Here is a 12,223-nt window from a genome sequence, read left to right as displayed (position 1 = left end):
ACCACAGAGCAGGGCCGCGGACATTGTGAATCTAGCCACTGTGATGCGTACTCAACCCTTGGTAACAGCTTTCCAAATACAGAGACTCCTCGGCCTAGTGGCCGCTACTACATCCATCCTGGTCTTCGCCAAGTTGAGAATGCACCACCTACAACTTTGGTTTATACGCAATTTCAATCCAGAGTGAGACACACAGTATACCCACCTATCCCCACCTGCCAACGTACGTGACTCTCTGCTTTGGTGGACTGCTCCACCCAACCTTTTCCGGGGGACACCCTTCCACCCTCCATCACCGGAGATCACCCTTATGACAGATCCATCTCTTTCAGGTTGGGGCACCCATCTGATGAGACTCTGTGTCGGCGGCAGATGGGACATACAGAAGCGGAACTGTCACATCAACTTTCTGGAACTACTTGCGATACAGTTCGCTATAACTGGTTTCCTGCCTCTGATCAAGGGGAAGTGTATCATGATCCTTACGGCAATACTACTGCCCTCAGCTACATAAACAGGCAGGGGGGCACTGTCTCTCAACATCTCTGTGAGCTCGCCATTCGGTTGTGGAACTTCTGCATCAACCACAGCATCTTCCTAGTCGCCACACACATCCTGGGGCACATGAATGTGCAGGCAGACCACCTAAGTCGGGCAGGACTCTGTTTGTACGAGTGGGAAATGAATCCAACTTACCTTCCCCCACTCTTCCATAAGTGGGGGCTCCCCCAGATAGATGTTTTTGCCACCAGGGTGAACAAAAAGTGTCCTCTGTTCTGCAGCTGAGGTGGCAGGGACCCGCAGTCTTTAGGGGACGGTCTCCTTTACCCATGGTCCAGAGATTTCCTCTTCCTCTTCCCCCCGCTGCCTCTGCTTCTGAGGGTGGTGTGCAAAACCATCAGCGACAGAGCTGATTGTATCCTCATACCCCCGTGGTGGCCGAGGCAGCCATGGTTCTCCTCCCACATAGCAAATGTATTGCTGAACTCCAGAAAGTCAACTACATGAAAATCTAAGTGGCGAAAGTTTTGTTCCTCCTTGGGTGAGGATGCCCCTCGAGCCGCCTCTGTGGGTCTCAAGAAGGTTTTTGACTTCCTTCTGTCTCTCGCTGACTCAGGGCTGTCACATTCCTCGTTGAAAGTTTATTTAGCTGCACTTTCAGTTTACCACGTTCAAGTTGAGGGATGCACACTTTTTTCACATCCTCTTTCTAAACGTTTTTTAAAGGGACTGTTACACCTTTATCCTCCCATCAAAAGTCCTGTCGTCCCCTGGGACCTTCCCCCGGTACTTCGCCAACTCACCAGAAAACCTTTTGAGCCGCTCGCGACTTGCGACTTGAAATTGCTGTAGTAACAGCTTTTCTGGTGGCTGTCACTTTGACGAGGCGAGTAGGGGAAATACTAGCATTCAGACATGATTCTTCTTACCTGTAATTTTTACCAGATGGTGTCCGTCTTGTTCCTGACATCTCATTCTTGCCAATGGTAGTTTCAGAGTTTCACCTCCAGGCAGAGGTCTTCCTTCCGGATTTCTTCCCCTCTCTGACATCCCCAGAGGAGAGGGTATTACACATGTTGGATACAAAGCGTGCACTTCTGTTCTACCTACAGAGAACTCGTCCGACGAGACGTGACTGTCAACTGTTCGTTCCCTATGCTCCAGCCAAGCTGGGAACTTGTATCACGGCTCAGCGTTTGTCAAGGTGGATTGTAGGTCTCATCCGCCTCTACTATCTTATTGCTAAGCAGCCATTGCCTGGCCCTATCAGGGCTCATTCTACTCAAGCTGTTGCAGCCTCAACTGCTTTCCTTCAGGGAGTTTCCCTACTGGACTTTTGCAGAGCTGCTACCTGGGCTACGCCTAATACATTCATAAGGCACTATGCCCTTGATGGCCGCAAGAACTCTCGTACCAACATGGGACGTCACATCTTATCCTTGGCTTTGCAATAATGACCTGCCAGCACCCTCCTCCAGTTAGGCAACTGCTCACTAATCTCCCATGGGTGTGAAGCACAGAGACCACGTCAAAGATAAACAGGTTGCTTACCTGTAACTGATGATCTTCGAGTGGTCATCTGTGCATTCACACCTCCCGCCCTCCTTCCCCGCTGCTGTCAGCTTCTATGTTTTTATTGGGGTTGATTTGCAGTGGTCTGAAGGAACTGGCGGGATGTACGCACCCATCCCTCTGTGCATGTGTGGTTGGGGTTCCTGTGCATGCCTGAAGTCTGGGCGCAAAAATCCGTTAGAGCTTGCTACAATACTGATCGATCCAGTGCAGGCGCACTGAATCCCATGGGTGTGAATGCACAGATGACCACGCGAAGATCATCAGTTACAGGTAAGCAAAAATCTACAAGTCTGCCCTCCCCTTTCCACTATATTGATAGACCTGACCTCCGGAGAACTGGTCTACCCAATCCTTTGCACTATATTGGTACAAATACAAATAAATACAAGTAAATTTACTGTATTAAGCCATTGGCCATTACAGCAGTATAGTGATAGACCTGGCCTCTGGAGAACAGGTCTACCCACCCTAGTCCACTATATTGGTAGACTTGGCTTTGGACCGGCACCCTGCACTGACCCTTAGAAAACATATCAGCACTTTTGGGGGGGACTCTTGCAGTCCATTTTGGTTATTTTAGTGAACTATGACAAATTACAGGTCAAGTATAACAGAGATGGAATAATCACTGTCATAAATAATCACTGCCTAACCTAACAAACAGGAAGCTGCTTAAATGTTATCAACCTGCCCAATCTACTTATTTATATCCCACTTTTCCCTGTGACTCAAGGCAGCTTACAGATCATACTGAAATGCATATTAATAGTGTGCAAAAAAAAATCAATTCTCTCCCTCGTCGCTCCATTATACCCTACGGGGACCATGATAGTCAATGGGCCCCATAGGCTATAATGGGGAATCGTTCTGGGGGGTATCTGGGGGGGCTGTTTTGTGAGGTAGAGGCACCAAATTTGCAGCATAGCTGCTGGTGCCTCTTCTCAAAAATAACCCCAATTTTCAAAAAGATTGGACCATGGGGTCCAATTCTGTGAGCCCCAGCAGTAGATGCCCCTATCCTCCATTGTTTCCAAGGGAGGGGAAAATGCCTTCTTAGTTTACCTGTGAGCTGAAGCTAAAATCCTTGTTGTGTTCTTAATGATCAGCTTTAATCACCATAAATTTAGGGATCTTTTAGGTAAGGTTAGCCAGGTAGAATCCTTCAACTTCCTTCATATTCCATGAGCTTTGTATATGGTCTCAAGGTCTTTGCCTTAGAGAACTCCCTCTTTTCAACTAGATTCAACCAGTTTAACACCATCTAATGCTGGCTTCTGACATGTTTGTGTATCACCATGCCTCCAATTTAAGTGTTGACATGTGGACAAACACCCCCATCCCAGAGCGACAGTGGAAAAGGAAGCCAGCACACTGATCATTTGCCTCAAAGACAAAAATGGAAAATTATGGCCAGGTGACTAAAAGCAGAAACTTTTACCAAGTTTTAATGGACGATCAAACAGACCAGAAGGTTAAAAGCAGGAGCAGAACTGAAGCATGTCAGGAGCCAGCATGAGATGGTGTTAAGCTGGTTGAATCTAGTTGAAAAGAGGGAGTTCTCTAAGGCAAAGACCTAGTAATCCATATTGTTCTGTGTGGTGATTTTTCATGCGACCACAGTGACAAACTTGTAGCTGCCTAAATGTATTGGCCTGCATAACAAATATTTTTGATCTGTCACCTATTTCAATTTTAGGAAAGCCACACATTTTCACAATACGAATATACTGGAAATATAAGGGAATAATCAGAAACAACTGCAGCAATTTTCTAACCAGAAATCCCTATGTGAAGTTGAATTTTGTTCAAAGCTATAAGCATCGTTACATATCCAGATATTAAAAGGCAACTAGTGAGCAATGAGAGTTGACCTAGAATGAACTAAATTGAGTATTTCCAGATAGCATGAACTTGTGATAGACATGAACTTATTTTGCCATGTAATGGCTTGAGGCTATGCAGAAGCCACTGTCTGTTCTGGAAAACTTTTTTACAGTGGTTACTATGCAGGCATATAGTGTAGCCAAAATAAGTGCTGTGTTTCTCATAGAAGCTATTCGAATAAAACAGTTTGCCCTTTTTGCTCCTCTTATGAGATAATGAAGGATTTGAGCATTGTCGTTCATGATGTCAGGGCATCCTGATGTTGAAATTATTTTCTAGTCACTGTGATCCATTTATTTATTTTACATATAGTGTCACACCAGTAACCATCTGTTTAGAGACTGACTCATTCTTTAATCTTCCTTCTTTCCAATGATACATATGTTTGGGATCTTTCAAACAACACTGAGTAAAAATCAGTGAAATCCTGATTAAAGATGGTTGCTTTTTTAAATTTCAAGTGATCTGAATGGCTGCATAAGTGGATTATGCAGTGAAATTTCATAAGAGATGGACACAAGGAACAGAGGCCTTATTGTTTCTGTGGAGATTCTGACAACTGCTTTCTATTTCTGTTTCTCTGTGCCCTATATTGAGTTCTATGTGTATATGGAATGAGAAAAAAAGCTTAAGCGGGGTGGTGGCGGTGGAAGGATTATGGCTACATTAGTGTTACATTATTACATCCCCCTAGCAGTTTACATTTTTACTGGCCAAAATGAATCTTCCTCATGTGGGAAGACATGACTATTTGGATTACTAGTGCACTAAACAGAATATGATAAAGAAATCATATACAGATTGTGCATATACAGTATCTGGCATTAAGGTTCCATAGGGCTGTGTTTAATGACATCCATATACATACATAGACCCCGGTCACAGGGGCCCGATAACACGGGGGGGGGGAGGCGTGGCTATTTGCGGCGCTGCAATTTAACGTGCCATAATGCGATCCCACACGTCGCCGGCATGCCACGGTACCTTCCCTCCGCGTCAACGAGGGGCCAGAGGGAAAAGCAGCGCGCCGGCGCAATCACACTGATGCATTCCAGAGGCAGTCCATGGCAAACCGGTTGCTACTACCTTCGACCAGGTATTTTTTAACTCCACATTTTCGGCGGTATGCCACGGGTTGGCCATGGGTGCGCTCCACTTCCCAGATGTTGCGGTGTGATTGCGCCTGGAAAATCCGCCATTCAATCGTCGCTCTCCCGCAGCAAATCCTCCATGTGAACGGGGCCATTCATGTGTAAATTTCATTGAAAATGGATTCTCTTACCATTGGATACCTGTCTTTCCTATTACGTAATGTCTCATGGACATTAATTTGAATCGCCAGTAATTTCAAATTATAATAGTTACTCCCCATTTCTCAGTCGGGTCAGATACTTTGTAAGTAGGTCCTATATTCATATGTTACAAAAACCATTTTTGTTTTATGTGAATCTACTGTAAAAAGATAACATCAACCTTTTCTTGTTTAAGTAATATTGAATACCTTCATCTTTTATTATGAGAGTTTAGGTCTTTCATGTTCAGTGTCAACAATTTAAAACCACCCATGTTTTACATAAAAGAGAAAGGACAATAGACCTTGTTTATTTTTAATGACCAAAGCCCATACTACAGCAGCTTCCAAAGGACCAGATAACTGCTGAGCTTCGCTTGGTGCTCTAACAATTATAATTTCATTCTTGATCTACACATTTAATCCAAAAGAAGCATTCTATGTATAGGTGACAGTTTGTGATATGGACAAAACTACAAACGGTGGTTTCTTCCCAAAAGGGAAATTATTAGTTTTTGAGCTGAATAAGAGGGCAGTGATTGCATGAACTTGAGGATTCCCCTAGTTTCCCCCCTGTAATAACAAATCTTGGTTTGTTGTTTGTGATCCATGCCACTGAGTAGTCTCAGGTATCCTCTCAACCTTAGTTTCCCATATATAAATTGGCAGTAATAATTACCTAATAATATTTAGAGGTTTTGGGAGGATAAATAAACTAATGATTGCACACTGTGAAAAAGAAACTAATTTGTGTACAGGCTAATATGTTTCAGTGTGTCTTGTCTACAAGGTCAACAGATATCTCTCCTTCATCCCTTGTTAGCATGGATGCTATTAAGTGAGCTACAGCTATCTCTTATGCTTTTTTTCCTACACAGACTCCAATGAACCAAGCCTCCACTCGTTCACACTGCATTTTCACCATTCACATCTCCAGCAAAGAACCAGGATCTGCAACCATTCGACGCTCCAAACTACATTTAGTGGATCTAGCTGGTTCAGAGCGTGTTGCAAAGTCTGGAGTTGGAGGTCAGCTGCTGACAGAGGCCAAATATATTAATCTGTCATTACATTTCTTGGAACAGGTAAACTTCACATAAAGTTTAATTCTTCATTTTATGACTACTTTTGAAAAGTAGTTTGCTTTTAGCATATTCATGTTCCACTGCACTTGGCATTGTGGCTATTTAATAAACATTCGGAAAAGAATATAACATGTATCAGTGTAGCTTATCTGAGTCAACAGCATGGCAGATATAATTACCCTTGCACCATTTTACTACACTGTCCCTTTGTTATATAACTAGGGTTGCCAAGTCCTCACCTCATTAAAAGCAGGGGAGTCCAGTGCTGGTCTGGGAGTCCATGCGCAATTACGTCACCCGGAAGTGATGCAATCACATTGGGCACGTTGGGGGCGGGGCCACAATCATCCGAGGGAAAACCAACATGCCCGACATGATTGTGTCACTTCCAGGTGACGTGCTGACGCTGGGCATGTTGCGTGCTTTGGGGGTGGGGTTCCACCCAGGGCCCTTATCTGCCGCCAGCGGGTAACGGGCCTCTCGGGCGGGGTTTTCCCCGCCCCCTGGGGGGACTTTGCAATTCTTATTTAAAAATAATTTCAGTGAAAGTTGTTGAAATGTTGCAATAGTAAGTGTGTTGTTCCATATCAAAGCAAGGCATATATATTTCATAGAAGGTTTAAACAAAGCCCCAACAGCTCAGTAGTTTCTTGTACCATTTTAGTACAATGACCGCATATCCTAAACCCCTGCAAATCTTATGAGATAGGTCTTACTTTCACATTTTGAAATGTAATGTTAATCCTATTTTCCCCAAATCCTTAAACCTAGCCAATCCAGCCTACAACTCTTGAAAATATGAAGTCTATTCTCATTTTTATTTATCTAGAAAACTCAGCAACAGAAATATTTTTCTGATTCAGCACTTCACATGTTTATTTCTAATATTTCTTCCTTATGTTGCTTTTTAAACCCTCCCACCCCATTCCACAAAACTTAGATCTCTATGTAGGGGGACATGCTTGAAGTACATCAAAGCAGAGTAGTAACCTGTTGAGTACATTATTATTACTGTATTGTGTTAATTGTGTCCATATTAATAGTTTAAAGAACCTTATCCATGTTTCATGCGTTCTGTCAGAAAAGAAAATATTGCACCTGCTAGAAACAGATTTTTCTACCCTAAAGTTTCAATGTAGAGTATTGTTTTCATAGCCTAGTAAGCATTCAGCATAATATCAGAGTTTTGTTGATTTTGGAGTCCTCTCACAAACACATTGCTTTTTCCAAAAATTTCTTTAAACCAACTGCTTTAAAGCTACAATAACTGGGTACGTGTAAGCCTGTAAGGCAAACATTCAAGGAGAAAAGCAGATGAAAGACTTAAGAAAATGTACATTGTGCTTTCTTTAACTGTGTGCCCCACACTTTTTTATTTTGGCATATTGGAATTTAAAATAAAATATTTAGATTTGCTGTAGCTTATAAATATTACCAAGAAGATTTTGTCTTCTGCATTGCAATTCTATGAAGGGTTTGCATCCTTCCATTACAGTCAATGGGTTTAGAAGGATATAACTTTGTTTCGGATTCTAGGGAGTAAACACATGTTGAATGAACATCCCGGTCCTAATTATTGTAGCAGCAGAACTTCCCTTGTAACACAGCAACTTCCATGTAGATTCTGGAGGCCAAGATGGACTGGAGGAAGGCAAGCTGGCTGAACTCAGCCCAGATGAGATAGATGTTGATGGTGGCCAAATTGATACCTTGTGGAGTTTGGTTTGCCTCTGGATGTTACCAATTCCCTTTAAAGCACAAGTTCACCTCTTGGGTTTGCTTTAGGACTCAGCTTTTGGAAACCTTGGTGATGTGTCTAGGAGATTTCACCACCTGCACTCCCTTCAGGAAACAGGGATAGATGAACAGGGATACATGCCACAGTACCTGTTTGCTTGGAATACTGTGACTATGTAGCCTTTTTTGAAACCTATTTGGAACTTCAGCTGAAGCAAAATATGGCATCCTAGTTGTAGCCTGTTCTGGTTTACAGAGGACATGTTATGTTTGTTTTCCAATAGCTAAACATTGGCTGTGGTCACACAGAGCATTAGCCACGCTACAGAGACGGAAGATAGGCAAATTTTCCGGGTACGATCAAACCGCAACATCTGGGAAGCGTAGAGCTCCCATGGCTAACCCGAGGTTTCCCGTCGAAGATGCGCCATAAAAAACTAGTACCTGCGAGGTACTAGTTTCCGGAAACCGCGGGGCAAGGGCGGTCATCTGATCACGTTTCTGGTGGTAGCTCGTGGCATCCGGCGCCTGTCCGTGTCCCGTCGCAAAAAGGTTTCCCTCCCCAAGTCTCCACGGGATGTGCACAAGCACCCAACGGCGCATGCGCACACTTCGGTTAAAAAAAAGAACACAACCCCCGCCGTGCCGCTTCTTTGCCGCGCTGCAGGATTGACGTATGATCGGCACCTCCCCCCAAACTACGGGACGTCGGCGGAACGTTTGATCCAGCGGCCACGTGGTAGTTCGCTCCGGGGCAAACAACCACACCTCCCCCCCGCGGTATCTTGCCAGTGTTACCGGGGCAATTGATTCCCAGTTACGTCCTGGGTACAATTTAAATTGCTGGTTTTGACTTGTAAAGCCCTGCAAAGCATAGGTGTGGGATAAAGGAATGCTTTATCTTTTATTTAATTAATTTGATTAGTTTACTAGCAGTCCTAAACTGTGATCTTAAAGTTGGGTGGTGGTGGTGTTAAAATGAATTTTATGTGTTTTATCTATATTGTGAGCTGGCTTGAGCTCCATATGGAAGAAAGGGCACCTCATAAACATTTTAAATAAATAAACAATTAAAAAGAGCCCTCTATATACCTAAGTTATCAACTGAAGCCCTTCTGGGCTTGAGTAAGATTAGAAAGTTGGTGAAAAAAATTAGGGCCTTTTTGGTGGCTGCACTGTGACTTTGGAGATCCCTGCTCTAAAGAGGTCCTCAAGCAGCCTGTATTTTTATGGATGAATAGCTAGAATATTTTTCGTTTGTAAGACATTTGAAGTTCCTAGGTGAATACTGTTTTAATATCTTTATCATATTTTAATATGCCATGCTAACTTTGTCTGGTTTCATTTGTGTCCCCTCTGCAGTACCACAAATGGAATCTTACATGCACATGCCTTATCATAGAACCTTTGTTAGTTTTGGTGCATGAAATGTTTCTTACTGTGGCTTTTTTTTTAAAAAAAAAGATTTTTAAAATTTATTTTCACAAACATACACACAACAAACATACATAACATAAATGGGGGTATTAATTTCATGTGAATAGTAATTTTGATACCTTCTTATAAAGAATTCAAAATAAACCATTTAAAGCTAAAAGGTTCTTTTTCTAAATGTTAAAAAAATTCTTCTACTTTATGTCTTCTACTGTGATAAATTGCTTGTCCTGTTGAAATTCTCATACCAAGTATAAAATCTGGATCATGTATTTTCAAATGTACTTTCTGTGTGGCCTTTCAACAATAAAGTCAGTGTATCCATTTCAGCTGATTGGAGTACTTTGTTAATAAATTCTTCTTTACTTGTCATTTCAGGTCTCCTCCAATATTTAGCGTACAAAATTCTAGCAGAAGTAGTTAAGTACAATATAAGATAGGAGTCATCTCTTTTACAAGTTTCAGGCAAAATATTAAAAAGAAATACTTCTGGAGTAAAGGGTATATGACATTTTAAGATTTTTTGCAATACTTCATGGATCCAAGCGCAGTATTTTTTTGCTTTATCACACAACCACCAAATATGATAAAAGGATCCCACTTTGTTTTGACATTTCCAACAAATATTTGAACATTTAGGATCAAATTTAGCCAATTTCTCGGGTAATATACCATCTATAAAACATCTTATATATGTTTTCTTTATAAGAAATTGCTTTCGTGATCTTAATATTTTTTCCCCAAATCTGGGACCAGTGATCTAACTCAATATTATGACCCAGGTTTTGTGCCCAATGTATCATAACACTTTTAATGGTGTTGTCATACATCTTGTAGTCTAACAACAAAACATAAATTTTTCTTATGAAATTCTGTTCACCAAACAGCATTAAATTATCAATTTCTAAAAGGTTTTCATAGAATCCTATTGCTTTATCTTTAATATACCTTGATTCAATTTGAGCTTTTTACCACCAGTTTAGCTCAGACAAAGGTTTCAAGTTACATTTAGAATCTAATAAGTCTTGATAATCTTTTTATTGGCTCTTCTTGGTATGTCTTCGGGTTTGTAAATGCTTCTAAGGGAGCTACAAATTTGGGAATCTTAAGATAGAATTATTTTCTTTTCTTTTCTTTTAAGCCCCCGGAGGGGATTTTTTATTGCATTTTCTATAAACTACAACGAAAAAAAGGGAAGGGAAAACTACATCTATGGGAGAAAGGAAAGAAAACCAAACTAAAAACCCAAGAATAGGAGATCATTAGAATAGCTTGTATCAGTGTTAATCTAAAATGTTATGATTACATTGAACATAGTCGATCATGCTATATTATTTGTTTTCACTATTTAAAGAAAATCACAAGAGCATCATTAATATCTTTAAGGCCTTAAGGCACAACTCAGAGTTCTTCAGCCTTCATTTCGTTTTATCTTTTCTAACCCTTAATTAATATTCTCGCTTAGGGGCTGCTGCCCCTTTTTCGGAGACAGAGTCCTCATCGGAAGTAGTGGAGTCCATTTCATCACTAGGTTTGCTGTCTTCTTCTTCCTTGCCGTCCTCACCGGATAGAATTGTTTTCTAATTGGCTCCCAAACTTTCATTAAGGAAACTCTCACCCAATGTTGTTTAAAATATTTGTGAGTCTTACTGTGACTTTTGATACCCATTATCTCAGTCAAGAGGCAGGGGAGATCATTAACCTATTCATTTTATTTGTTGTCATTGTTGACAGATAAGCTCCAGGTCTTTTTCTTGTGTGTTAAGAATGGCTTTTCATCGACTGAAGAGTTGTCCGGTTATGGCCAGCTGGTCTTCTGGTACGGCGCAGTGAGCGAGCAGGCATTTTTGGGAACTCCCGAATTGCCTGCTCCCCTCTTTGCTCCTTTGATGTTTTCCTGGCTCACCGGGGGCATCGCCCAACCTCCTGGAGGGAGGGGGGTTAGCAGGAGGCTTCACTCGGTCACCTTCCGCACCTGGCAAGTGTGGGGGTGAGCCATTTTTTGCCTCGAAGCAGGAGCGACCGAGGGAAAGAAACATGGCTCCCATGTTTTTATTTAGCTGCGACCAGCCATTTTAAAGACTGTTTCGTTTATGTTTTTTTTCCTTTGATTCGTCTTGCAACAAAAGAAACTTGTGAGTACGCAATTGCTCTCTTTACAATCTATGATGACCCTCATTAAATGACTCCCACAAGATTAGCTCAAACTTTGAAACATATAAGCGGCCGTGGAAAGGAACGGAGCAGTGATAAGGAAATGGCGTTAATTGGGGAAAAGGAAGAAGACTCAGCAGGAGAAACAATATTAATTAACTTAGAAAACAGTGAACTTGGATATATAACCTTGGACCAATTCAAAGAAATTCTATTTAACAAGGTGTGGCAGGCAGCTGAAGCTGCCTGCAAAAGTATTATTAAGAACCTTCTAAATAAAGACCTAGAATTGGAAAGCAAACAGAAACCAGACCTGGAAGAGAAGGAGGAGCCCCTGCAATGTCAGCGTTCTGTGATTTCAGAAAAAGAGAAAAAAGCACAAGACTCATTTTGTATGGAGACGGAAAAGAAACGCTCCCAGATAAAAAGTCGAGTAAAGCATTTTGCAAAGCGAGCCAAGACAGTAGGATTTACAGAAGGAAATGCCCGAAAGCAACTTAATGCAGATATGAAGAAGTGTAAAAAGAAAAAAATGAAAAAACCAAAGAAAAAAACTAAGGAC

General features: G+C 41.7%; 1 protein-coding gene across 1 annotated transcript in view; it reads left to right on the top strand.

Moving 5' to 3' along the window:
* KIF6 (kinesin family member 6) overlaps positions 1 to 12,223 on the top strand; it is a 295,241-nt gene that overhangs the window by 68,728 nt on the left and 214,290 nt on the right. The window contains exon 7 of the mRNA XM_015425506.1: positions 6,130 to 6,336. Coding sequence (XP_015280992.1) covers positions 6,130 to 6,336 — 207 coding nt within the window. The remainder of the gene's footprint in view (positions 1 to 6,129; positions 6,337 to 12,223) is intronic.

Source organism: Gekko japonicus, unplaced genomic scaffold, assembly GCF_001447785.1.
Source record: "Gekko japonicus isolate JY-2015 unplaced genomic scaffold, Gekko_japonicus_V1.1 scaffold506, whole genome shotgun sequence".
Taxonomy (NCBI): Eukaryota; Metazoa; Chordata; class Lepidosauria; order Squamata; family Gekkonidae; genus Gekko; species Gekko japonicus.
Note: the sequence above shows the minus strand (reverse complement) of the source record. Positions and strands in the feature narration are given on the sequence as shown.